Source organism: Astatotilapia calliptera, chromosome 7, assembly GCF_964374335.1.
Source record: "Astatotilapia calliptera chromosome 7, fAstCal68.1, whole genome shotgun sequence".
Classification (NCBI taxonomy): Eukaryota; Metazoa; Chordata; class Actinopteri; order Cichliformes; family Cichlidae; genus Astatotilapia; species Astatotilapia calliptera.
In genome coordinates this window covers 57575267-57601758 of record NC_137428.1, presented here as the reverse complement: position 1 = coordinate 57601758, position 26492 = coordinate 57575267, and the positions used below count along the sequence as shown (strand labels likewise).

Here is a 26492-nt window from a genome sequence, read left to right as displayed (position 1 = left end):
TTTGTAGGGTAGGAGAGAAGGGGGGAGGCTGCAAATGGGAAAATTTATCCAGAAGGAATGAGTGACTATGAGCTCCTCAAAGGTATTGATTAATTGATTACAGCACACACACGCACACACTCATAAAGGGAAGCAATAAACAACTGCAAACATTAAGCACTAATATACAGTTGCTCTTGATGCTGTCTTGTAAATTACCTTCTGAAACTCTTGACTGGCTATTCAGTGAAAATAAAATAAGGACACCAGGGTGCAGAGCGGTGACATTTGCCATAAATTCACCATTAATTATGATTTAGGTCTAAAATACATAAAGTGTCCATTCAATACCAGGCCAAGACCCAGATCACTGCCTAGTGGCCATTCAGAATGAATGAATGTGACCACTGGTTTCAGGTTACGAGCACAGAACATGAGTTTAACCAAACAGATGCAGTATTTGCTCCTTAGATTAATTTTATAAAGCTTCTGGGATGTGTGTCTATGAATTAAATGACTTACAAATCATCAAAATCATCTATATTTCATTGAAAATAGTACACACAGATATTAAATGTTGAATCTGAGACAAAATTATTTTGCCTTCAAGGCTATAAAACATTTAACAGTAGAAAGTCTCATGGCTAATTAGGTTAATTGGTAACAGGTCAGTCACATACCTTCATTGACCTTTCTTTAACCCACTAGGGCCACCATGGTAACAAAGAGACAGACAAATAACTCTTTGTTTTCTTTTTTTTACATCCACACCTCAATTAGTTACAAAAAGAGCAGATAAACTGACAGAGAAAGATGTCACCCTCTCTGCTTTCTCAATAAATAAACACTGGGGAAGGTTAATCTCTGAAGTGTAGTGGTTTACAAATTATCCTAACAAAAGGTGGATCCCCTAATTTGGTCTTGTGAGGAAACCAGAGTACCCAAGGAGAACCTGTGTAGACATGGGGAGAACACACAAACTCCAGATGGTGGATTCAAACCTAGGGCCTTCTTCTTGTGAGACAAAAGTGCTAACCACTGCCCCACCGTGACGTCCAATAATGAGTTTCAACTGTTAAAATGATTTGTAAATTATCAGCCCTGCATCAGACTGTAAACCTGTCCTAGTCGTGCCCTGCCTCTCGCTCAACGATAGCTTGGATAGTTACCAGCCCACCCATGAGCCTGAATTGAATAAGATGGATGGAGGGATGGATTTGTTGATAACTGGATTCTGCATCCTAACATCTTTGTGCTTACACATACAGCATTGCACATACAGCTGTATGGATACTTTCATCTAAGTGGTTATGTTGATATCCTATGTTCTGGTTTAAGTTGCAGACATCGTGTGGATCTATCTGACAGCAAGACATTTTTGAAGTGCTGCTTGACTCAGATTGTCTGTCTCCTCTCAATTTCTCTCGCCCTGCTCAAATAACTATATAGCCCTGTGGTTCCTCCTCTATAAACTTGAACCAATTCGCACCAATCTGCTGAACTCAGCAGGATCGGACAGGGGAAAATGGACCACAACCGTGTGCGCCTGCAGGCTACTCCACAGCAGCACTGAGAAGACTTAATCTCATTCAGGCTCTTCAAGCACTCTGCTTTACACCTATCTCTTAGCTTACTTTTTTACACTTAAAGAGGCATTTCATAATAGATACGATACAGAACACTGATTTTTTTTTTCATACTTGAGAACTTCAGTTTCCTGAGAAAGCACTGCCCAGATTTATTGAATATGAAATCAAATGCCTACTTACAACCTGTAAAATGCCCGATGAGTCATCAAGTCATGTCTTATTAGAACCAAAAGAAGGAAAGAAACCCTGAAAGAAGAAACCAGCTAAGCAGCAAATCACCTTAAGTGCTGCTAGTAATATCTTACAAGGTAAAAACCAAGGTAAAAAGATTTATTCAAGATCTTTAAAAAATATGGGTTTATTATTGAATCATATACTACTAATAGACCAATACAGATAATTATTTTAAGAATGTAAAAATTATCATATGTATACATCATATAATAAATTCTTTGTACTTCATATTTTATAACAAATACCTAGTAGCAAGTTTGACTTTTTATTACTTGTGGCATAGATTCAACCAGATGCTGGAAACATCCCGTGATGATTTTGCTCTATGTTGGCATGATAGCATCACACAGACACTGCAGATATGTTGGTATGAGATATCTCTCATTTCACAATGTCACAAAGGTACTCTATTGGATTGAGATCTGGTGACTGTGGAGGCCGTCCGAACACGGTAATCGCATCATGTTCAAGAAACCAGATTGAGATGATTTGAGCTTTAGGACATGAATCATTGTCCTCCTGGAAGAAGTCATCAGACGATGGGTACACTGTAGTCAGCAACAACACTCGGGTAGGCTGTGGGATTTAAATGATGCTCAGCTGATATTAAGGAGCCCAAGGTGTGCCAAGAAAGTATCCCTCAAAACATTACACCACCATCACAAGGTTAAACAGCTAATACAAGGCAGGATTCTGCATTCAGAGATCCTCTTCTGCATACCTTGGTTGTAACGACTAGTTACTATTGGCTTCCTATTAACCCAGAGCAGTCTGGTCATTTTGCTCTGACTTCTGTCATCAACATGGCACTTTCATCCAGAGAACTGTGGCTCACTGGATATTTTTTCTTTATCATTCTCTGTAAACTCTGTGGTTTTGTGATAACATCCTAGTAGCTCAGCAGTGAAATACTCAGCCCCCATTCGGCCCCAACAACTATGCCATCATCGAAGTTTTTATCTTTTGTCCTCATTGAGCAGGTCATCCCAAGCATGTCTACATGCCTACATGTATTGAGTTGCTGACATATTATTGACTAATTAGATTTTTGCAACAACAAGCAATTTAATGAGTGTACCTAAAAAGTGGCAAATGGTTATGCATGATGTACTGTAACTAATACATCATGACTGAGTGGTTCGAACCCCTCTGACTTGAGCATGACACTACTTCTGCATCACCTCAAGCATTTTTTTTCCTGCATTATGTTGTGTAAAAATCATTTTATGACTGATGAACTGATACTGTCCGAAAAATATTATTGGTCTGCTTCTTTTTGCATGTGTCAATAAGTACAGTTAAGGACCTAGCATGTGTGTCTGGTGTGCCACCTGCATCCTTCTAACCTTCTTTGGGAAAATCCATGCAGCTTCTCAGTATAACCAGATATTTCCACTGGTTTCGGAAAGCAATCAGCTATCATCACTTCACTCCATGGTACAGCCTAGCAGAAGGGGCTCGGCAATAGTCCCAGCCAGAGAAATGGGCCACAGATACCAAGCAAATGGAGATGGATGGGGCTCCATGTGCAGAGCAGCAGACAAGCTGTCCCTGATAAATGGTTTTTCACCAGGACACTTGATCTCTCTCGCTCTCAGCCTAAAAAGCAATCTCACACTTTGCATGTCTGTGAATATTAACAAACCCTCAAACCCTGCACTCAAATGTCATCTATTGTGTCGCACATGGTGCCAGGCAAGAGAGCCAATTTGATAGAGAGGACTGTTACTGTGTGTGTTTGAAATAGAGTCAGAGGGAAGAGAAAAAAAAAGAGAAATCCTGTTCTCTTTTCAGACATCCATCAACAAAGAACAGGTACAGTATGGCTCTGGTGCCAAAGCCCCATGACATATTGCTGCTGCCAAGCTTCACACTAGACTCTGGCAGTGTACTTCATAGCTATATTCTACAGTCTGGATTTTTTTTAATTATTACATCTTATTTCAACCTTGAGCACTTCAACCCTGGGCTTTTTTTAAATAATGTGCAGTTTGACATGCTGCTATATTAATGCATTTTCATGGGGAGAAAGAGGGTGGAGAGCTTTAATTCAGGCAGTAAATAAAGATTTTGTTAGCAAGTGCAATTAGTCCAGGTGCCTGGGCACAATTTTTCCTTATCTAATGTCTAACATTTCCATGCAACATGGCACGGGGCTAATTCCACACAACACACAGAGAAATGGCACTCATCAAACAGAATCATCTAGCATGATCTGCAGCTGGCAGCTTGGAGAATTAAAGTGCGGAGGAAAGTCGTGTGCTCCATTTCTCCTCTCCGCCTCTCTTCTCCGCTCAAAATGGCAGGTTAACCCATATGAACCATCTGTCATTGCTGCAGTGCTTCACACCTCCTAGTCTGGCCCCTGGAAATCAGTGGCATATGTTACTACTGCTGTGGACAGCAGGCTGATCTGGGGATGATAAGACAGGACAAGCTTAGGATGTACAGCTCAGGGTTTAAAGGCTGAGGCCAGGCAGACACTCTTTAAGGGAAAGAAGCATAAAACTCTTTGTAGATACACATCTAAAAGTGCGTTTGGACTGACAGAATTGTGCAGATACATTCTTTTCTTTTTGTAAAAAAGCATATCAGTAATCTGGGGCATATATATTGTCCTTTTATAAATCTCAGTGTGCATGTCCACAAGCCTGATTTTTGGTCCAACCTTTACGCATGAACAGATGCAGGCACTCCCTTATTGTTACTTCCACAAAGAATTTCTGTTTGCAAAATAGCTTTTGAATAACAGCCATAACAGCTAAAGAAAACAGCAAAGAAGTCCCAAATGGGACTCTAAAACACTTGTTAGCAAAGCAGAAAAGAGAAAAACAACTGGAAATATGTATTTAGTGATCTCAATAACAAACAGAAGAAAAAAATCTGAAGAAAAAACTAAAGAGGACCCCAGCAGACACAAACATGGGCAGCAGTCGAATAGCAAACAAGAGACAAAGAGGCGCGTCAGTTCACACAAGGAAAGAAAGCCAATATGCAGCCTCACAGCTATTTACACCACCAATTTCCAATGATAATAACACACCCAATAAAACTGAGCATGAACTAAATGATCTGTAATAAACTTTGTGAATGGTAAATTGTACATATTAGTATAAATAGGTGTGTTTAGAAACAACAGGTATTTATTATAACAATACATGCAAGCTCTGAGCTTGATTTTCAACCCCACCTCAGTGTACTTGCTTGATTCTAAAGAACATGTGTTGTGAGGTCCACACAGTCTACATTCTTCCTTTATGTGTGGGAAACAGTGTACAATTGGCTTTTGTGTGTATACACTGTTGTTGCATCAGACTCCACCTAGTATTAAAGGTCATTAAACTCAAGGAGTAAAGCAAAACTAAATATGCCACCTTGCTACTGTACCATTGCTTAAACCAGTCATAATTTTTTCTTGGCCGACAGAGTTCTGAGAGTTTTTTTTTAGAGGGATAGTGATGGTTTCACAGCTTCAAAACAGATTTTTTGTGTTGAAGAAATAGAGTAACCTGTGACTGAACAGATGCCCACTTCACCGCGCTGCTATTTTTTTTCTGTACAGCTTCCAGGTTTGCAAATAATTCAAGTACTACAATATTTTAACAGTCAGTAGGTATGTGCTTTGGATGCACACAAACAACTGGCTGGTCTGGTCATTTTCATTAGCCCTGTTACACATTAAATGCCACAAGGTTGATTAGGTTGCTACAACTGGGTAGTTAGTGTGTTTATATTAAAAACAACAACAACAACAACAAAAAAACTATTATTATTTAATATAAAAAGATAAGGGGCCATATTTAAGTCACCAAAGGTGGATGGGTAGTTGCACTGCCCTGAATATGGACATTACAGCAAGTTTTGGGGAAAAGTGAGCAGCCAAAAATCTATTAATAATTCCTCCCTGCTCACCACTGCACCGAATCTGCAAGTACTGTGTGTGCCCCTGGTAGTCCACAAGAACATCCACCTCCTACGTAGTCGCCCACATCTCCTGATAAAGAGCCATGAGAAGCTGTTATTGAGGACTAAATGTGCATCTCTGGTATGCTGTTTTTCTGCTCACTTTTCACAGGAATAAAAAAAGAAAGAAACCAAAAAAAAAGAAAAAAACAACAACCAAAGTTAGTGAGTGAAAGTAAGTGATGATAGCTAGAAAAAAGAAAAGGATTTCTAATCACCAACACAGAAGCAAAAAATAACTGCAGACCAAAACACGACCAAAGCAGGTTTACTGTCCCGTAAACTATCACTTACAGAGAGCTAAATTTAGCCAATTACATGCCTAGTAGAAGAGTTTTCACAAGAGCACATTCCAATAAACAAGAGAAAATGTATTTACAGGCCAACGCAATTATAGATAATAATAGCTTGATCAAGTCATCACTCCTGATTGAAGGCTGGCATTGACTGATTTAAAGTCCTGTGGCCACCGCTGTGTCATTCCTTGGATGCTACACACTTGATTCATAAAGGTAGCTATAACCTGTGACGCTGGAGCTGTCACCGAGAGCGACAATGACAAATGCACTCGTGAAAGTAATGACAGGTATGTGGCTGGAATTCCAGTGACCTGAAAATCAGGAATTCCAATCTACAAAAGGTCATCGAACACAGCGTGACGCTCTCATGGGTGAGAGATTGCTTAATAGTTTCATCAGTGTGCTGAGTGCTTCCAAATCTCGCCAAAAACAAAGAGGGGGTTTCTTCAATCAGCTTTAAATACCCACTTACTTTTCATCACAAATCATATTTACACTGGTGATTTCATAAATCCTCCACAGTCACATCTTGACACCGCATGAGTTTTTCATAGCACAATGCTAAATCTCTGGGGCACCAGGGCTTCATATGGTGTCCTTTGAGACTGCCTGCTGTGATGATCATTTTGCTGGGCTGCCAGATCCTGCCCTTTTGCCGTGGCTTTGCTATGCACTTGTTTTCTGTTCATTTTGTGAGCAAGTGAGCGAGAAAAATATGAGGTACGATAACAGAGCGGGTGTTCGGGACAGGACCCATCTGTTCTCGCCCTTCATCCCGCAGAGCCATCATCCTGGACAAGGCCATATCAGGCAAAGTCCAGCGGGATATTTTCATCTGACACACCAGGGCTTGGATGGCACCCCCCCCCCCCCAAAAAAAAATAAAAAAAAATGGATGCTCCAATTAACCTTATGCTCTTCGTCTTCTTTTTCTGCATGGATGCCAGCATTGCAGCATGCCAAAAGGGTTGTGAGTCACGCGTCCTGAGTGGAAAGCCATGGACACTCGCTACAGGGGTGCTCAAGGAGGGGTGTGTCCTATCCTGAGAACACTGGGCCAAACGGCGATATGGTGATAAGCAAACAACACAAACGCAGGACAAGCAGGCTTCATGGAGAGAACCAGGACTCTGACAGCTCAGGACAGCTATGGTGCTCTTTTTTTTTTCCTGCCAGAAATCAACATTGTGAACAGAAGCCTGTCTGGTGAGAGAAATCGCTGTGTCATTGAGCTGAAATGAACAGATCAGTGGAGACATTGTCCATTTAACACAGTGACACTAATAAATTCAGTGCCAAATATCCCCCACTCTCGGACTCCAATATAAAATGCGGAATGATTCAATATGCCAGGTGTAATTACAATGTGCAATAACGAGCAATGGAGAGAGTGATGGCAGAGCTTCTCCCCCGCCAGGGTAGATTATAGATTGCAGTAATTGCAATTCTGCCTTAATTATGAATGTGGCACTAACACGCAAAAAGCAGACACAATGACTCAGTCACCATATCTCTAGTATCTTCCTAATTGTGGAGGCAAATATCCAGAACATCAATCAATACATAATTACATTTTGGGACTTTTTAGTACACAAATTAATTATAGAAAATTTCCATGTGCAATCGTGCCACTGGTTTGTTTCCAATTGTCTCAAAATGCACAAAGTTTGAGACACAAATCACAAGCTGACCTCATTGTGCTGCTTTTATTTGTTACAAGTGCTTATTAGTTATATAATCACTCCAAGGGGTACCACAAGCTGCCAAGCAAACAAATGATGGGACTCACCCCTCTCTGCTATCCTCTTCATCTGGGTTAGATATGAGCTGGGATCCAGCGAGGGATATGTCCAGTGCCGCCAAAGGCAAATCTCTGTAGGTGAAGCTGACCAGCTGGACGGGGGCCACACACTGGTTGTCGTCCTCTACCTGCTGGGAGATGACCTCCAGCTCTGAGGCTCCGGTCTGGGGAGGAGCCCTGTCACATGCAATACACACCATAAACAGAGCAGCAGTGAAGTCAGAGAACTGAAGTGGTTGCTGATAGAGTCATCCATGAGTAATTTTGCAAGTTCTAGCTGATTATACGATAGCGACAACTGGTATCTACATGTTGTCTGTGTGCAGCAGCGAGAGTTATAAAGCACAAGTGACAGTGCTTCATGCAGCCTTTAGAGCAAGGTTGCATGAAAATGTGCCGCTTATTTAAATTACCCAATATTCTCACCAGGAAAACGTCTCAGTCAGTGCAACCACGACATCCTGAAATTCTTTGTGTTCTTGCCTCACAACACCTAACTGCACACATGGAAATAGTATGTTCACTAAAACAAAACACACACCAGCTTTAATGAGAAAAGACTCTTGCTTTCTACAGCAAAGTAGAATAAATGTGGATTGGCCCCATACCTTACAGGAAGCCACTGTTTTGCATTAATCTGTGTAAACCCATGACTTAAATTTGCCTGAACTGAGCACAGTTACAATTTTAACTAGAAGAGTTGCATTTCCTGTGAAAATGCAGTGTGAATCTGCTGAAAACAGCTGAAGAAGCAGGAATTTCTGCTGAAAAGAGGTAAAGAAACTGAAAATTGTGATGAAAAGAGGTGAAAAGCCAAAAATGCTGCTGAAAGGGGGTGAAGAAGCTGAAATATGTACTGAAAAGACGTGAAAAAGTTAAACTGTCTGCTGAAAAGAAATACTGCCATGAGTAGGGTTTGAACGCAGCCTCCTGGTCCCAAGGTAACTACTCATCTCACTGGTTCTCAGGTAACTGAAAGGAGGTGAAAAAGCTGAAAATTCTGCTGAAAAGAGATGAAGAAACAAAAACTTGTGCTGAACACTGGTGAAGAAACTGAAAATACTGCTGAAAAGAGGTAAAGAAACTGAAATTCGTGGTGAAAACAGGTGAAAAAGCTGAACTTTCTGCTAAAAAGAGGTGAAAAAACTGAAAATTCCACTGAAAACAATCCAAGAAGCTGAATATTCTGGTGAAAAGAGGTGAAGAAGCAAACCTTTCTACTGAAAAGGGGTAAAGAAGTATAGAAGAATCTGGAATTTTTGCTGAAAAGGGGTGAAAAAACTGAAAATTCTGCTGAAAAGGGGTGAAGAAACTGAAATTCGTGGTGAAAACAGGTGAAAAAGCTGAACTTTCTGCTAAAAAGAGGTGAAAAAACTGAAAATTCCACTGAAAACAGGCCAAGAAGCTGAATATTCTGGTGAAAAGAGGTGAAGAAGCAAACCTTTCTACTGAAAAGGGGTAAAGAAGTATAGAAGAATCTGGAATTTTTGCTGAAAAGGGGTGAAAAAACTGAAAATTCTGCTGAAAAGGGGTGAAGAAGCTGAAATTTGTGTTGAAAGGAGTTAAAAAAGTTAACTGAAAAAAATGTTGCCATAAGCGGGATTTGAATCTGGGCCTCCTGCTCTGAAAAAGGCTGCTCATTTCACTGAGCTAAAACACAGCTCACCCCAGCAAGCAAAGTCAGTGACCACACTGATAATGTGGTCCATTCATTTCAATGGGACAAAAAAATTCATAAAAAGCTTAATATTTTAAAAAGTATAATAGTTAAAAGTACAAAAATATATAGCAGAAATGAGCTGAAGTAGCAGAATATTGTGAAATTTGAATGGTGAAAATCGTGTGGACGCCTACAGCATCCACACAATAAAGAGAAACAGGAACAGCATTCACACAATAACTACTAGTTCACAGCATGCTTGTGCTCTATATTTTAGTGACACCTGTCACACAGGGCCTGGTAGCTTTGACTGACAGATGTGATAGGTTAGGTGTGCTGATATGGGATGTCGGTGCCCTTTGGGGCATTTTAATGGAAGTTTATGACATAACAAGACACAGACATGACTCGAACTTGACAAACAAAGAAAACTTGGACATGAAACATGACAGATAAACACACGTAGACTTAACATGACCAGCCGATGCGGGAAACTTAACACAGGGATGAGACAAAAAGGAAGCTTGATAAATCATGAACTAAAACTGTAACCTAGGCATCACAGAATGTAACTAGATAAACTGAAATGAACTTGACTCAAATGAATAACAAAACATCAAGAAACTCAGAACACTGGGTCACACGACCCAGTACCATGACAACTTAGCAATAATTCGAATTAATAATGTCTGTGCAGTGTATCCACACAGTCTGTGAATACATCTAATAAGTAGGATCAGGTGGCTGGTCATCTACTAAATGGTAAACGATCTGGTTCTTACTTGAGCACCTCATTTAGCCATTCATACAAGCCCCTTTTCTACACTTTCTATCTGCTCACACTCGGGGTTAGTATCTTGCCCATGGATATTTGGCATGCATCAAACCACCAACCTTCCGATTAGTAGAGTATCTGCTCTACATGAGTCACAACCACCCTTTTACTAATGAGAACGTTGGTGAATGCGTGTGTGTGAACATTAACTAGAAAGAACTTAAGCATAGAAAAAAGTTTTTGTATGAAGTGCAGTCTATTTACCATTTACCAGGCTTACAGGTCTTATACGATAACTTAGTAATTCAGCTGCTCTTCAAAAAAGTAACACAGTGGAGACCAAAACACTGATGTTGAGGCTTCAAAATGCACAGTCTAGAAACCCCTAGGTGACATCATGTTGGCTACATCCATCTTTTATATACACTTTGAACAAAACTGTATTTGTCAAATTTTATAAATGGCATTGCAGAGCAAACCATCTTTCCCCCCTTTGGTTTTTTGTGTGCTCCGTGACGCTAGCTATATTTGGCAGGACCAGACAAGGTGTCACTTGATCTAGGAATGAGATCTTAAAACTTAAATGTGCAGGGAGGGCTGTGATATCACAAGCTCAACCAATAGCAGACAAGGAGAAGGCACCATGGAAGAGAAGAGTCACATTCCTTGGCTGCAGTCCCAGTGCAGCCAGCGAGGAGACATCAATAACCGGAGTACTTAACAGTGGGGGAAGTCATTGATTACAAGGCAGAGGGATCAAAAGCCACTGGGCTGGTGAATTCTACAACCTCTGCGCTGGAGGTGAAGCAGAAAGGGTGGAACCAGTTAGTAGAAGATCACTGAGCAGACCCACCTTCATGGTAAATGTTAACGTAGGGAGACCTTTAAAGAAAATAGGTCCTTCTCTTTCCTGATTTATTTCTTGACTAACAGCTGTGTATTGGACTTCCTTGAAAGCTCATGTTGTTCTTCTCACAAGAATTCACTTGAAATATATTCTTAGATTTGCACATAAGGACTACAAACAAACAAACAAACAAACAAAAACAAAACACTCTACCCTGATTTTCGTAGATAAAATGACTGACTGTTATGCGAGTCCAGCTTGAAATTGGTGCTCAGCTTCAGGGTCAAACGCCCATATATAACTTTGTCCTCTACAAAACATGCCTGCGTTGTTATCTGTCGAGTTGGCACTTCTGACCAGCTGCAACAAGGACGCTAATGACTGATGACAGCCACAAACTGTTTAGTGCATCAAAATCACATTTTCAGACAATCACAAAGCAGGCCAGGAGTGATTATGTGCAGGGTGCAGTGGAGTGGCTGGTTGCCATTGTAGGGAGTGAGTGGAATCTTCACATATGAACACCCTGCTGCCCCCCTCAGTGATGCAGGCAAGGACAGCCGGCAGCATGCCAAAGGCGAGTCTCTTTTCGGAAGCATGCAATATTAGTACACGCCACGAGGAAGCAACAAGGTTAAGAGAGAGCATGCATGGCTGCAGGGAAAATCTTGCACCTATACAGAGTAAAACTGAGAGCTTAACACTAACCCAAAATATGCAATTTTCTTCTTCACAAGCTAATGTTTAGAAATGCCACACAGATGCATACACATGGCATTGGTTAATACAGCCAGGTCTTTAAGGTTGTCATGTAAGGAAACTGTAATTTAATATGTATTTTAATTAATCTAAACACCAATGAAGTAAAAACTACCTTATATAGAAGAAGAAGAGGAGGAGGAAGTAGATAGTTATGTGTGCTTGATTTGGCAGAGTTTTACACTTCCTGACCCAACCTCAAAGGGGATTTCTGTTATTTGTTGGAACTGAACCAGCAACCTAATAGTAACCTTAACCGTGAGTGCAAAACTAAACTAAACTAAACTAAACTAAATTCAGTTTGAAAGAAAGACTGAAACTGAATTTAGCTTATTTAAGTGATGTCAAATCTCTGTATTCATTGAGTTATGGATGAACATGATTTACTTCATCTTGTTTACTTCGTCTTGTTTATGTATGAGAATTTTGTAGCTATATTAATAATTACTAATATTGACTTTAAACTGCCAACAACATATGATAACAAGGTAATAAAAAAGAAGATGGCATGCATTATTGGATTCTGTCAGAAAGGTTAAGACTGCTGCCTGTCACTTAATATTTTAAATAACCTGTTCAGAGCAATAAATCTCCAGCTTCTGTCACTGCATTGAAAAGTGCTGCCTCAGCACGAACTGTTGGTTTGCAGAGGGCACTGGTATCATTGTCATTCGGAGCGCTCGCTGCCACAGTATCTCTGGCCGACCATCTATAACCCAGCTGCTTTGTCTTACCCAGTGAGTTAGAATGCGGACAAACTGGCTGCTCCTTGGTGCACAGCACTTCGCTGTCATGATTTCATCACAAGCCTCTGCCACAATGGTGCATTTATAGGGATCAGATATTTTTGGCAACCCCTGTGATGCTGAGTTTCAGTGGGACCTTGTTTTGACTTTGATGCCTGAAACATTCACGTGTAGTATCCAGAGATCCCTGCTAAAAAACAAATACAGACCAGCACCAATATCACCTAGTCTAACAGCGTGGCTCATAGAGGTGTTTTATTTTAAAAAAAAAAAGGTCTATCGCATAAAAGAACAAGGTCATTAATTTACCTCACTGACTATACAGACAGTGAGGAAGACGCAATTACTTCTTGGTCTTGGTGCCACATATATGCTATATAGTTAGACACTTTAAGCTATTTAATGAATCTTAAAGGGGAATCTAATCTATCTGTCCAATCTACGACACTCAGAAAAAAGACTTAATCATATAAAAATATAAACGTCATATTTCTAGAAAAAAATAATACACCACATGTGGGAGGGAGGTGGGAGATTTAATACAGATTCAAGCGGTGAAAATAATTCAGAAGATCTGAACGAGTTTCCCCATCTGCCACATCTGCCACTTCTCAGACAGTCAGCTGCACTTAGCATTAAATCATGTGTCTGTACTACTAAGCAGTCAACGATTCTCTATATGATCTGGTTACAGATGTCATGCGCCTCTGTCCTCTACTTCTGTGCTGTTCTGTAACCCAGGTAGTAGCCCCTGTTTGTATGTATTAGAAGCAGCACCCCGTGGCTTGCAGAAGATGCAGCTGACTAAACCCATTTTGCATTCAACTCCCACTCCACGCTACTCCCCTCAGCTCCATTCCCATGCTCACTCTCTTTACCCTTCCCTTAGCCACGGCTGTGGCTGTCGTCAGAATGCTCGGCCTGTCTTGAGGACCACACACAGAGTAATTATTAATAAGAGAAGATGACAAGTGAACATCCCTCCTGAATGTTAAGAGATGGCAGTCCATTCTCTCGCTCCCGGAAATACTTGGACGAGGACAAGCGCTACTTTCTCCCTGATCCCCTGTTTAAAGTCACTCACGGGAGGCACACGAGCATGTGCAGGTCCCATTCTGCTAATCATATCCCACCACACTGAGACTAACTGCGCATAATACAACATATTCATAAATAGAGATTTAAGATTTCACACTCTCTCGTACACATGGTTTCAAACAAGACTCCGGAGGGTGTTATACTTACTGAGTGTTGCTCATGTCGAGGTCTTGTTGCTGCAAATAGACGTCCACGCTAAATAACCCCAAGTGTGAAATATGATTTCACCGCTGCAGAGACTGGGCTCCTGCCACACATACAGGAAACACAAGATAAAAACAGACAAAGCACATAAAGAGGTAAATAATAGGAAAGCTCCCTCTTCTGAAACTTATTGTGGCTTATGATTGGGAGCTCCAGAGCAGCAACTAATAGGTCTTGTGGGCAGATTGCCCCAAGGTTAACAATAAACAGCAATTCTCAAAATTATGAGGCGTCTACATTGTAGCCGTGCAGCACAAATGCATTCAGAGCTATCAATGAAAAATCGGTGCTTATGTTTTTCCTGAAGGTGCCTTGCTCCAACTCCAGCTTTAGCTATGCTCTGTTCAACTATTTTCCTGGGGAGCAATAAACTGTAATGGATTTTAAATCTCCTCCAATATACGCTCCGCTCTGTGAATCAGGGGCTGAGGAACATCACACCTCTTGCATAGCAAGTGCACCAGGATGCTAGCTCTTTGTGCCACAGGATAGAGAACCATTGATGTCCAAGCCTGTTTAGTGAAAGCCCATTCCGGTTACTGAAACGGACACATCATGACCTGGGAGGAAAGTCAAAAACACAGCCACCCGTTTATTTAAGATTGAATGAAATCTTGACTATTACAAGCAAAATAATGGCAATGATAGCATAGTGTTGGCCATGCCTTCATTATTTAGAAGGCATTTGATGAATTTGCGGTAGTGTTTTAGATACAAAGGCATAGCAAAAGCCTCCGGACATTCAGAGGTGAGGAGTCAGCATTCACAGCAGAGTAATGTAGTGAAGCACAGCAGATTAAATGCTACTCAGGATAAATCAGCCCAGGTCATTCAAGGGCTGAGGGTGATACTGTTTCGTTGCAGCACCCCCCTAAACGTACAAGAAGAAAGAAAGAACTGGCCAGTGAGAGGTGACTAAAGTCAAAAAGGTTAACACTGTGCCAAAAGTGAGGAGTAACTGTGGAGGTGACTGGAAAGGCAAGTCTACTGAAAGATATGTGCCAGTCCTTTTTGGAGATAATGCACTACATACCAAAAATATTTCTGGACATCTCTCTATCAGAAAGCTCGAATTTCACAATCAGCAAATTGAGTTGACCCTTATTACTATAAGTACAGCCTTCAGTAAGTACTTCATCAGCGAGGGTCGGTGGGTGGGGGGTGGTCCACAAATGCAGCACATTTTCCTGGGCTCTTCTCAGTTCCCTGTGACTCGTTTCTGTCTGAGGCTTTCTGTATTTAGCGCAATCGAGATTCACTTGCAAACGTTTTTCACCAAGTCATTGCTACACGAACAGTTAGCTGTTAACGTGCTTTGTTTTGTTTTTTTTCCGCGCTGTTCTTAGAGGCCATAGAGCCTCATTCATGTTCATGCTCAACCCAACTGAGACACATCAACTCCTCGGTGCGCTTTAGATTAGACACCCCCTCGAAAAAGAGAAACAGGGGGTGGGGGGAATTAAACACACTAACCTCTTGTGTTGTCTTGCTCTACATTGTGTAAAGTGTGGTCGTGACTCCTTTGCCCTCGCAGTGATGATGGTTATATCTCCCTCCTCGCCGTGGATGATGATGATGATGATCAGTGTGAGGGAAGCTCGGATCTTGCTGTGTGTAGGTTGCGATTAGCCTTAGATTTGCGTTGGCCAAGCACCCGTATCGCCTCTCAGAAGATAGCGCACGACAAAAACACCTACTCCGGACTGTAAGCACCATCCTTCAGAAGGAGACGACGAGGCTGTCACTGAATCAGGGTGATAACGACATCTTCGCAGGGAGGCATGATGTGCTTGCAGGGCTTCCCCCAGAATCACATCAGGGACTCCATGTGCCCGATAATAATAAGAGGTTCACGAGCGGGAGCTGTCCAGGTGCTGAAAAAAAGGATTCCAGCGGTTACAGATGTGTGACAAGCAGTGCTCCGGGAGGGAAACGGATAGCCTAAGATTTACCCCAAACCCTCGCAATGATGTCATATAAAGCATGTATGCAGTCAGTGTACCCACTAAGCCATCAGAGCCCGCAAAAGTCCTCCTTTCTATGCCACCCTGGAAGCGTCGACGTAAAAAAAAAAAGAAAAAAAAGAAAAAAAAAAAAAAGGGAAAAAGCCCACTCTCGCTTCACTTCACCTCTTGAGCTTCAGAGCTCCTCGCGATAACAACCCACCCGCGCGAAAAAAAGAAAAAACATATCACTAATACTCACAGTGAAGTGTTTCTGTGACCCTCGGTGGTGATTTTAATGCAGTTTATCAGTCTGCAGCACACCCAGCAGCAGGCTCTCTGCGACATTTCAATTGCATCCTAAAATGCATTAACAGGACTTAGATCCCCGAACATCACATAAGGCAGCATTTATAAAGGGTTCATAAGTTGTGACTAATGGCTTTTATAAACGGTATTAAACAATTTGCCAAGGCTTTAGATCCCTTTGCAGAAAATAAAAAACAGTAAGTCATCCCTTAATAGATGCTCATGAGGTTTTTCACTTTTAGTGCACTAAGCTATCAAGCCTGCACTTATAAATGTATGATGACACTGCAACTTTTTTAAGTACCGGTACAGTTAAAAGAAAATTACCACCACTTTCCAATAGATTTCTAAAACTTAAATTAAAATGATACCTAAACACCAACCCATGAAACTAATAAACAATGGCACTGTCCTATCTTTATTAAACACACACACTCAAAGCGCAGGCTGAATAAAAAGTATGTGTGTACCTGTTCTCCATACACTTCTTGGAAGGGTGGGTTATCGAGCTCAGCAATCCTGCAATCCTGAAAGAGGTGAAGAAACACCCAGAACACAGCAAGATCATTACAGCTTGACAAAAATATCACAGTCTACCTAATTTTCTGTTCTGTGAAGAGGTGAGACAAACACTGGACTTTTTGGCAAGAGGAAAAAAAGGTAGACGAGGTTTGAGGAAACAAAGGCATTTGAGCACTGGAGCAGGGACACTTCAATCCAGCTGTGAAGCATGGTGGAGGGAGCACTGGGGCTGCTGTGCTAGATCAGTCCATGGATGCCTCGTAGTCACTGAAGTACAATAAAATCAAAACTATAAGAAGAAATTTTGCAGGTTAATGCAAGTCAGGATGAGCTTAGAAGTGGATCAAGCATCAATTTAAGGATGTAATACAAAGAAAAATATAACATATTACAAAGTTGAAAAAAATCATTAAAAATATATTTAGGTTATCATGAGATAAGTTAATATAATTTTAACTGCATATCTTGCTAAGTCAGCCTTTCTATTCTGAAAACCTTTTATTTCCATACAGTCTTTTCCTCCTTATCTGCAGCAGAAAGAAAAACAAATAAGAAATGTAGTTACAAGAAAACAGTTACTCCCACTGGATATTTACTCCAACTGCCAACTAGATGATCATTATGAAAGGCCTTTTTGTAATGGCCTATATGAATAGAACAAAATAATTACAGCAAGTCAAACCTGTTTCAAAGTAGGTCAATAAATGAGCATCAGCTAATGCTTTAAGACAGCTTTGAAAAATGTGAACGTCTCCTTTTGTATTTTTTCATCAAGGTCTTGATGCATGCTCAATCATCCAGGTAAGGAAATCCCAAAAGGTTTGTCAGTGCTTCTAGTTTCAGTCATTCTGCAAATGTATTGTTTATAAGATTGGGGAAACTTGCAGTCAGCTGAGACGGAAGAAGTCACTCTGATGAGTGATGAAATGTTTCTTTCACTGATGATGATGATCGGAATCAACTTTTTGGGATTTCATAAAGGTCATAAAACAAAGTATTTCTTGATAAATTTAAAGTTTTAAGAGCAGAATAAAGCAAACAAAGCAGTGTATATACAAATCAAACTTATCTATAAAGCCTCATTGAGTGATTGGCTACTGTTAATTAGTTCTTAACTGTACATCCTTTGAAAAACAGTGCCTCGGTATATTAGCTAAATGAAAAGTGTAGGAGGCATTAAATAATCACAAATTGAACAGATAACTAATTAAATCAGTTTACCGTTGCCACACTGGATGATGCTGGGTTACATAAATTTAGAAAAACATGATCATAAAAGATTAAAAATAGCCAGCTTATTGTCACCTAACGGTTCTAAGCAGTGTAGTAATTATCTCTATGCAAGAATTAGTGCAGTACTTCCGTTGACTATAAACTCATCCCACGATTACATTCACACATTCTTTGCATGCCACTCCATTCAGTTTCAGTTGTACCAAACCCAGACATACCAAGCTCGCATTCACAGAAGTCGGTTTCGTCACCTGTTTTCTGACGAAACTTATCCTACAAAAGCAAAACCAATATGTCATGTAATCAGTCTTCATTCGATTCTAACACTCACAGAGGTCATATAAGCCATATAATGACCTCCAGGAAGCTCTGCAGACCTCTAAAAACCATTTTGATTTGCTTATACAACAACAAAAACAACAATACTGTTCATTTCATGTTAAAACATTACCAGCCTGTATCCTGACATTTAACTTGCAATGCGGACAAACTGCAATCTCAACATTTTTTTAGGCCTAGGGAGGAGCTCACTCTCAAGACTACGTTCTCTGAGATCCAGGTGTCATTATGACTTAGACTCAGGAGCTGCGCTAACCACCCAAAAGCTGGGATTTTATGAGCTGGTAAGGGCAGATTGTTGATTTATTCAAACAGATATATTAGAGATCTATTTCTCTAACGTAATAATCAATAACGCTATGACTCCTGTCAGATTCACAGAAATTGTTTACATGTTGCCTAAAAACGTGCTTTCCTCGTGTTGAGTGCTCATGTACTTTTCTTTGTCAAAATTCTTCCTTGTGTTCTTAGTGAGACAGCAGGAAAAACAGAACATTATCAATGATGTCAGGTAATAATACCAACAATCATAAAACTAAAACCCTCTGAGGAGCGAACAAATTCTATATATTAAGAAAAAGCATCTTTCCAGCTCTGTTATAGCTATCCTACCTTCTTTTTATCTCTGTAGATCATGGAAACCCTTGCAGTGCAGAGGATGCCACCTACTGCATGAATGGAGGGACATGTTATAAAATATCTTCCATGGACACACTTTCTTGTGTGTAAGTTTATTGAAATCAATCAGTGTTTTTAATTGTCTTAGAAAAAAAAATCTTAATGTAAAAATATATGGACACTACCCAACCTGGCAATGTTGTTTGTGAATTTGCAAATATTTGTGCAACGCTATCTGCCTGCAGGTGCAACCCAAACTACAAAGGCAGCAGATGTGAACAGTTCCAGCTCGGAGTCACACAGCCCATTTCAGATGAGGCTGGTTTAATTGCAGCTGTGATTGTCATTACTCTCCTTATCTTGATAGTGCTGGGATTTATTGTCTACTACATACGCAAGTAAGTACATTGTGGTTTTAGGTAAACACTCTCAAAGCATCTGTAAGTAGCACCAGGACGTCTTTGTATTACTGTACATACTTTCTAAGCTTATAACCATTACTTACCACCACACAGGATGCGAAAAGCGAAGGAACAGAGACAACAGAACCACAACCAAGAATACTGGAAGGTACAATCAAGAGCATGATCCTTCCTTCTGATTTAATTTGGTGGTGCATTTGATGGTTTCAGGAACGAATTGTGAGAAGTGTCATTTATCTTGTCATGCTATCTGAGGTTTTGAAAATGACTTTGAAAAAAGCTAAAAAAAATGAAAAAAAATGAGAGTGAAAAACTACTGCACTGACCTTAAAGGGCAAATTGACGAGTGTCACACCACCATTGCTCTGATGTTAAATCACATTTCACCTTGTCAAAACATATTAAAGTGCAGTTTAAGTGTGACTTTTTAAAATTTGTGGCAATTGTGGGATTATAAACTAAGTTTCTGTATGTTATTAGAAAATATTTTGCATTTGTAAATATATTCCATCATTTTTTTTAAATGATTTGAATGTGTGATTTCTGGTGACATGCCATTACACACTCTTATTTACTTGTGAGACGTTAACGCACTAGTAATTCTTCCTCTTCAATGCTTCATTCCAAACCTCCACTCTTAACCTAATCTCACATCTAATCACATCTCTTAAAGTATAATTGCTCATTGAGGTGTCCTGGACCAGTCAGTGAGATCTCACTTTACAAAGATGTCAGCACTTTGCAGTTTTTAAAACTTAAAACTGGATCCCACAATTCTGGACACATGCATGAACACACATGCATGTGTGTAGGGGGTCTGTATAATTCGCTTATCCCAAGCTATTCATCGGTGTCCTTAAATCTAACAAAAACAGGGGCACGGGTGATCCCAGGAGTTTTATGAGAATGGTGTCACCAAATTGGCTTCAATTTGCTGCACAGAGGAGGAAATCCAAACTTGTTGGACTGCATTTCCCATAGTTTGTATTTGTTAACAAATTAAAATAAATAAATAAATAAATAAAAAAAATGTGTGGGCAGAAACAACATTGTAAATGCTGACTGAATGGTTTCACTTTAGAATTCTTGCCAGCATTAGGTCAGGACTGACACTGTGGCTGTTGATATTGGTATTTTAAAAATGCTACAGTGAAACCATTAGAGAGCAAAAAATATGTAGTCAGTGTCCCCCCCCCCTCTTTAAGGAAATATCTGTATATAGACAGCCCTAAAAGGAAGAAAATACGCAAAGCTGATTTAAATAAATTGTGAGTGAAATGTTTTTTACTTAAAAGTAGTAATTTATTTAAAAAAAAATGTTCTGGATTGACGTGTTACGTTTTAAAGAGAATTGAACTGCCTTCTATATAAATCCAAGAAACTTGTATCAGAGTCTGTTTTGGGGGGAGACGGGGACTGCTTCCGTCTAGTGGCAGAATGTCTTCCTTACTTTAATGCTGTAATTGAGAAAATGCTTAATGTAAATAAACTCAAAACATTTATATAAATGGATACTTAAGACTAATTTTATTTCCTTAAAGTTCAGACACATTGAAAAGCTCTATCAAAATGACACAAGATCACAAAGTTTTCTTGCAGGTAAACTCACACACCTGTGTAAACAGTTCTACTTCCTTCTGGCATTATCAAACTCCTTCGCAATTTTCAGTGCAGTGTTGTTGAGTCCCACGGACTGCATGTTAGCAATGATGGTGACCACCACCCCCTGTGGGAGGATCGGGGTCTGTCCTTGGCACTGGTCAATCTCTTCGCTGGGTAACACCAGGAGGACACTGCTAGCGCCCACAGCACTTCCTGTGTGTGATACATAGTGTCTGCGCTTCCTGCACTGGCCATATTTTTGCACCTTCTCCACTACCAACCAGCCTTGAGCATACAGTCCGTCCTTATCCCAGCTGGCTTCAGTCCCATCAACTGGTGCCCAAAGCTCTATCGCTGTTTTGGGTTTGAGAAATCCAGGAAGCAAGCCGTTAGTATCCTGCAAGTGAGCCACCTGGTAGCTGTAAAGCAGAGCATTTCCAAAGAGCAGCAGGTTTCCCACAGTGGAAAGAAAACCACCTCCTGCCCACTTGTAGGAGTTGTCTACGTACGGGCAATTCACAACACGTCCGCGCTTGTTGTGATGATAAAACCTGTGGAATCGCATAGACAGGTAGTACAAACTCACTGCTATACCTCATCAAAAAAAAAAAAACAAACAAGCATGAGCATCATGTTTTTAAGGCAATTTGGACATAACTTGAGACTGGAGATTATACACTACCTAGAGCGGTTGTAAATAATAGGGTCATTCTCATCGGGCACTGTATTGAGCATTCCCAGCTCGCGGAACATATCCATCATGACGTCCAGGAATCGCCGACCAGCAGCCCGCTCCACAACAGCACTAAGCAGCGTGAAGGCATGAGTGGAGTACAGAAAGGTTGTGCCTGCATGCATGGAGTAAAACATACATCTCATCAAGATGTTAGCATTGTAACTGTGAATACAGAGAAACAACGAAATAAAGTTTGAGCTTTACCAGGTTTGAAAATGAGGGGGTCATTCTTAAAAAGGTCCAAAGACTGAATGACACTTTCAAAGTTGTCCTTTAAGTAGTACTCCTCGTGCTCAAACTCTTTTTTCTTCTTGGTGTTCTGATCTGTTGCGGCTTTGTTGTCTTTGCTTTCAGATGAGCTCTTTTCATTCTCTTTTTCTTTAACCGGGGGCTTTAAAAGTCGCTTGGCTTTCTCTTTGTCCTCCTTCACTTTCTTTGCATCTTTCTCATAATGCCGAATGCCACTCAGGTGGGACAGAAGCATACGTGAGGTTATTGTGACCTTAAAAACAATACAAACCAAACAAATAGATAAAATGCTAGAAGAACGAGATACTGCATGTCATTTTTTTTTTTTGCAGTATTTGAAATTGCTTACGTCTTGCCCATCAAACTGTTTTTGGGGAAACTGTGGGACATATTTCTGGACTGGGGCATCAAGATCTAGTTTCCCCTCCTCGCACAGTCGTGCAGCAGCTGCAGAGGTGAGGGGCTTACTGATGCTGGCGATTCTCATCACCGTTTCTGGCGTGCATGGGACACGATTCTCCAAATCAGCATAACCAATTCCTAAATTAGATAAAGTGTTTTAAAAAGTCATAAGAATGGCAATGCATTTTTAGGGAAATATACCGGTGTTTACAGATGACTCATTAACCTAATAAATTATATATTTTAAAACATTCTGCAGTAAGGAAACTGAACACAGACCCTTTAAATGTATCTTTTTTTAGCACTGCAACAAAGCACAATTTAAATACAATCTATGATAAATATGCAGAAATACTAATACAAGCAGATACCAGCGGGCTACCTCCAGTTGAGTCAAAAGCAGCTACATGCTTTGACCTAAAATGTCTGTTTTGAGCCACTCAGAGCCTGCCAACAGTGACAATAGCAACAATAACAAATTTTCGGACTTGCTGCCATTCTTGTACAACAACTGTTAACCTTTTTAACCTTTAGCCAGTGTTACATTACTGTTAAAACATTTGTAACAGTGTCTATTTTTACATATTTAAAGTGCACTCCATGATTCAGTAGCTTGTAGTATCACCTTTAGTTGGTCTGTCACATTATTCTGGAGGAATTCGGACCCACACTTTATTAAAACTTTGCTTCAGTTCATTGATGTTTGTGGGGATTAATTTATCTACTACTCTCCTAAGGTCCTGCCACAGCATTTTAGTCATACTCAGGTATGGACTTTGACTGATTTGTTCAGCCATTCTGTTGTAGATTTGCCGCTGTGGTTGGGATCATTGTCCTATCACATGACTCAGTTTGCCCCAAGCTTTAGCTGTCAGACAGATGGACTCACATTTGACTTTGGTATATAGAGGAGCTCATGGCTGAATCAGTGCCTGCAAGGTGCCCAAGTCCTGTGCCTTGATAGCTGGTATGGGGCGTTTGTGTTGATATGCTGTTTGTTTTTTGCCAAACATCTCCATGTTGGTCTGATCTGTATAAAGGACATAGTTCCACATGCCATGTTTTTGTTTGTTTGTTTTTTTAGAGAGAAGAGGCTCCTGAAACCCTGTCCAAACAAGATATATTTGCTTATTTTTTTTCTAATTATACTGACATGAACTTTAACATTTAACATGCTAACTGAAGCCTATAGGGCTCACACTACTCACACTTGCTGATAATCAGTGAGTGTGCATTTGCATTTGACTAGCACCACCTAGCTGTGAGTTATCCATGTAATTCAAATGGAAGCAGTAAGGCTGTATTTAGTTTTTCAGAACCCTGTAAAAAAAATCCAGCGCTCAAGGGGTTAATAATAATGGTTTCCACTGACCATTATTACACAATTTTGTTCTCAACAAATTACACAGTGTATGGTAGGATATATTTTAAGACTTACCATTTCATTCATCAACATCCGATGTGTGCGCGCTCCCTTATTTATTTAATTTATATTTTAAAGCAAAAGTGTACACACCGGAGGTACCGAAATGAGCCCTAGTTTGTTCTCAGAATCGTATGGGAGAAGGTTATTTTCTTTTCTATAATAGCAGTCGTTATTTCAGCTGTTTTTCTGTGCGGTCACGTCATGTTTGTGTTGGATTAGCTGTTTTTGAATCACACTTTGAGCAAAACTTTTGTAAACTCCCTACACTAAAAATGTGGGACACTGTGCATGTGGGAATTGTAGGATGGGATGAAAATAGTGCGATGCATGGTCACCAACCTTCACACCAGACCTCAGCCCCATCCACAGAGACGCCAACTACCACTCCCGGAGCACCGACCTCATCCTGCCAACACACAAACACACCGAGTTGCTACAGGTGGGCTTCGGGTTAATAAGACAGCGCAAAGGGACACTAGTCAATCAATTACAAAGCAAGTTATAAGCCTACCTCTGTGCCTACCTTTATCCGCTCCACAAGGTCTCTGCTAACTTTTATAGCATCTTTGTATCGATCCGTCTTCTCTGCTCTCGTAACTTTAACATCGCAGAAACTGCTGGCACCGTCGCTGCTGTATTTCAGCCCGACAGCTAAAGCGATCCCCACTCCAACCCCATACATCCAAATCGTGGACTTTAACCGGTATTTACGAAAGGCTGGTCCTCCCACATATCGCCTTTGTTGCTGAATAAAAATACTATCTGACTTCTGCTGCTGCCTGGCTCGCGCTCCTGCACGCGGGGTCGTCACAGGCGACTCGCGTGCTGCTAACATGCTGCATTTGGTACAAAAAGTACTTTGCCTGGACAAAAACAAACGCAACATCGTGAGAAAGCACTCCTTCTTTGTCGGCGACAAGTGGCTCCAGTCAATGATCTGCTCACCGTTACCAACAGCTTGTTTACTTCCTGTACGCGTCCTCGTTCGGAACGCCTCGAACAAGACCAAATAAATCAAATCATGATTCAAAGAACGTTGATCGAGGGGAATAGGGCAGGGTTTGTAGCTAGAGGTGAGACCAATGACTTTTATACAGTCATTGGGTGAGACCAGGGAACATAAAACCTTGTCCTTGAACAATATCAGCATTTATTGACGTGTGTACTGTGTATGTTGGCCTACTCAGTGCTAACAATACTACAACAAATCACACAAAGACAAGCACACAGCAGCAGGGATATTCATTTAGAGAAATAAATGCTAAAAACACAGTTTATTCTGTAGATTAACTTTACTAATAATGACACAAACAATCAAATAAATAAGTAAAAGTAAAAAACCTGGCTTTCAGACGAGAAAGTGCTGTACATAGGTTGTTGTAACTCTGTGCAGCAACTTGCTGGCAGCTGGACACCATTAATTTACTGGAAACAACTGTTTATAGTAACTTAAAGTTACTTAAAGTTAAAGTTACTTTAAGTTACAGTAAAGTTGCTAACGTTACTGTAAACACTTTTACATCATGCTACAACTGCATTTACAGTAAAGTCGCTGGTAGTAATTTGCTGTATTATCTACAGTAAATATGCTGTAAATTAAATGTATGATAGCTTTCAGTTATTTAATTTATAGTAATTAAATTACGGGATCTCATGTGAATTAAATTTACAGTAACAGACTTGTAGCTGGATGTCAGTAAGTTAACATAGAATTTACAGCAACTTGTTTACACTACTTTTTACAAGGTGTGTTATTATCATGGGTAAATCCTGATCTCCCGGCAGTTAACGTGGGATTGTAGGGTATTCAGTACCCCGTTTTGATTTTGGGGATTGGGCTAACCAGCTAATATTGGTTTGGCAGTTTTGAAAAGCTGATGCTGAACAGTGCTTTCTAAACATAATTTGTTTAACATAATTTGATATTTAGATGAAGTGAAGTCATCGTTTTTAATATGCATTTCATTAATATACAAATGCATTTGCTTAAAAAAACACAGACACACATGAACAGACAGTGGGGAGCATTCCATCTGCAGTGTCTAAGAATGCCAACCCATATAACCACAATAGGCCTACATACACAAGCTAGAGACCAAACTTCAGGTTTGTGCAACCGCATTGAGAATAAACTCTGGCTCTCTTTCTCTCTCACCCACACACAGACCCTTATCTTTCCACTGCTGTAGCAGCAAAGGAATGTCAGTGGGCTTGCCAGTTATTTAACTGCTGCAAGCACAGTGTTCTGTGCCAACATAAACTAGTGACTAATATATTAATTGTACTGTATGTGCATATAGTACGTGAAAGTTAATTTTATTTTTCAACTTTAACTTCACTGATATCTATCAAGTAAAGTGAAGTACTTCGCATACTATATAGTACACTCACCAGCCACTTTGTTAGGTACTTATGTTCAACTGCTTAACACCAAAAGTTAAGTCACATAGCAGCAATTTACTGCATTTAGACATACAGATATGATGAAAAGGCTGCCTGCTTAAGTTAATATCAAACATCAGAATGGGTTTCACAGTGATTTAAGTGACTTTGAACGTGGCATGGTTGTTGGTGCCAGATGTGCTAGTCTGAATATTTCCAAAACTACCAAACTACTGGGGTTTTCCCACACAACTATCTCTAGGGCTTTCCGAAAATGGGCCAAAAATGAGAAAAGATCCAGTAAGCTGCAGTTCTCTGAGTGAAAATGCCTTTGTTTATGTCAGAGGTCAGAGGC

The 26492-nt window shown here is 40.3% G+C and overlaps 2 protein-coding genes across 4 annotated transcripts in view; both read right to left on the bottom strand.

The window, feature by feature from the left end:
* tmem266 (transmembrane protein 266) overlaps window positions 1-16632 on the bottom strand; it is a 29849-nt gene extending 13217 nt beyond the window's left edge. The window contains exons 1-3 of the mRNA XM_026175931.2: window positions 15428-16632; window positions 13898-13997; window positions 7854-8042 (exon numbers count right to left, since the gene is read on the bottom strand). Of these exons, the coding sequence (XP_026031716.1) occupies window positions 7854-8042; window positions 13898-13911 (203 nt within the window). The 5' untranslated portion in view covers window positions 13912-13997; window positions 15428-16632. The remainder of the gene's footprint in view (window positions 1-7853; window positions 8043-13897; window positions 13998-15427) is intronic.
* Window positions 16633-20650: 4018 nt separating this feature from the next.
* lactb (lactamase, beta) lies at window positions 20651-24754 on the bottom strand. 3 transcript variants are annotated; one of them, XM_026175927.2, is made up of 7 exons: window positions 24267-24754; window positions 24095-24161; window positions 22277-22467; window positions 21883-22180; window positions 21625-21790; window positions 20954-21493; window positions 20651-20797 (listed from the first exon to the last, which is right to left on the bottom strand). In XM_026175927.2, exons 1-6 carry the CDS (start codon window positions 24639-24641, stop codon window positions 20968-20970), a joined length of 1623 nt encoding a protein of 540 aa, XP_026031712.1. In that variant the 5' UTR covers window positions 24642-24754; the 3' UTR covers window positions 20651-20797; window positions 20954-20967. The 3 variants fall into 3 exon arrangements, with proteins under 3 accessions (XP_026031712.1, XP_026031711.1, XP_026031713.1); XM_026175926.2 differs by lacking the exon at window positions 20651-20797 and having other exon boundaries at window positions 20845-21493; XM_026175928.2 differs by lacking the exon at window positions 20651-20797 and having other exon boundaries at window positions 20845-21493; window positions 24279-24753.
* Between the last annotated feature and the right edge of the window lie 1738 nt (window positions 24755-26492).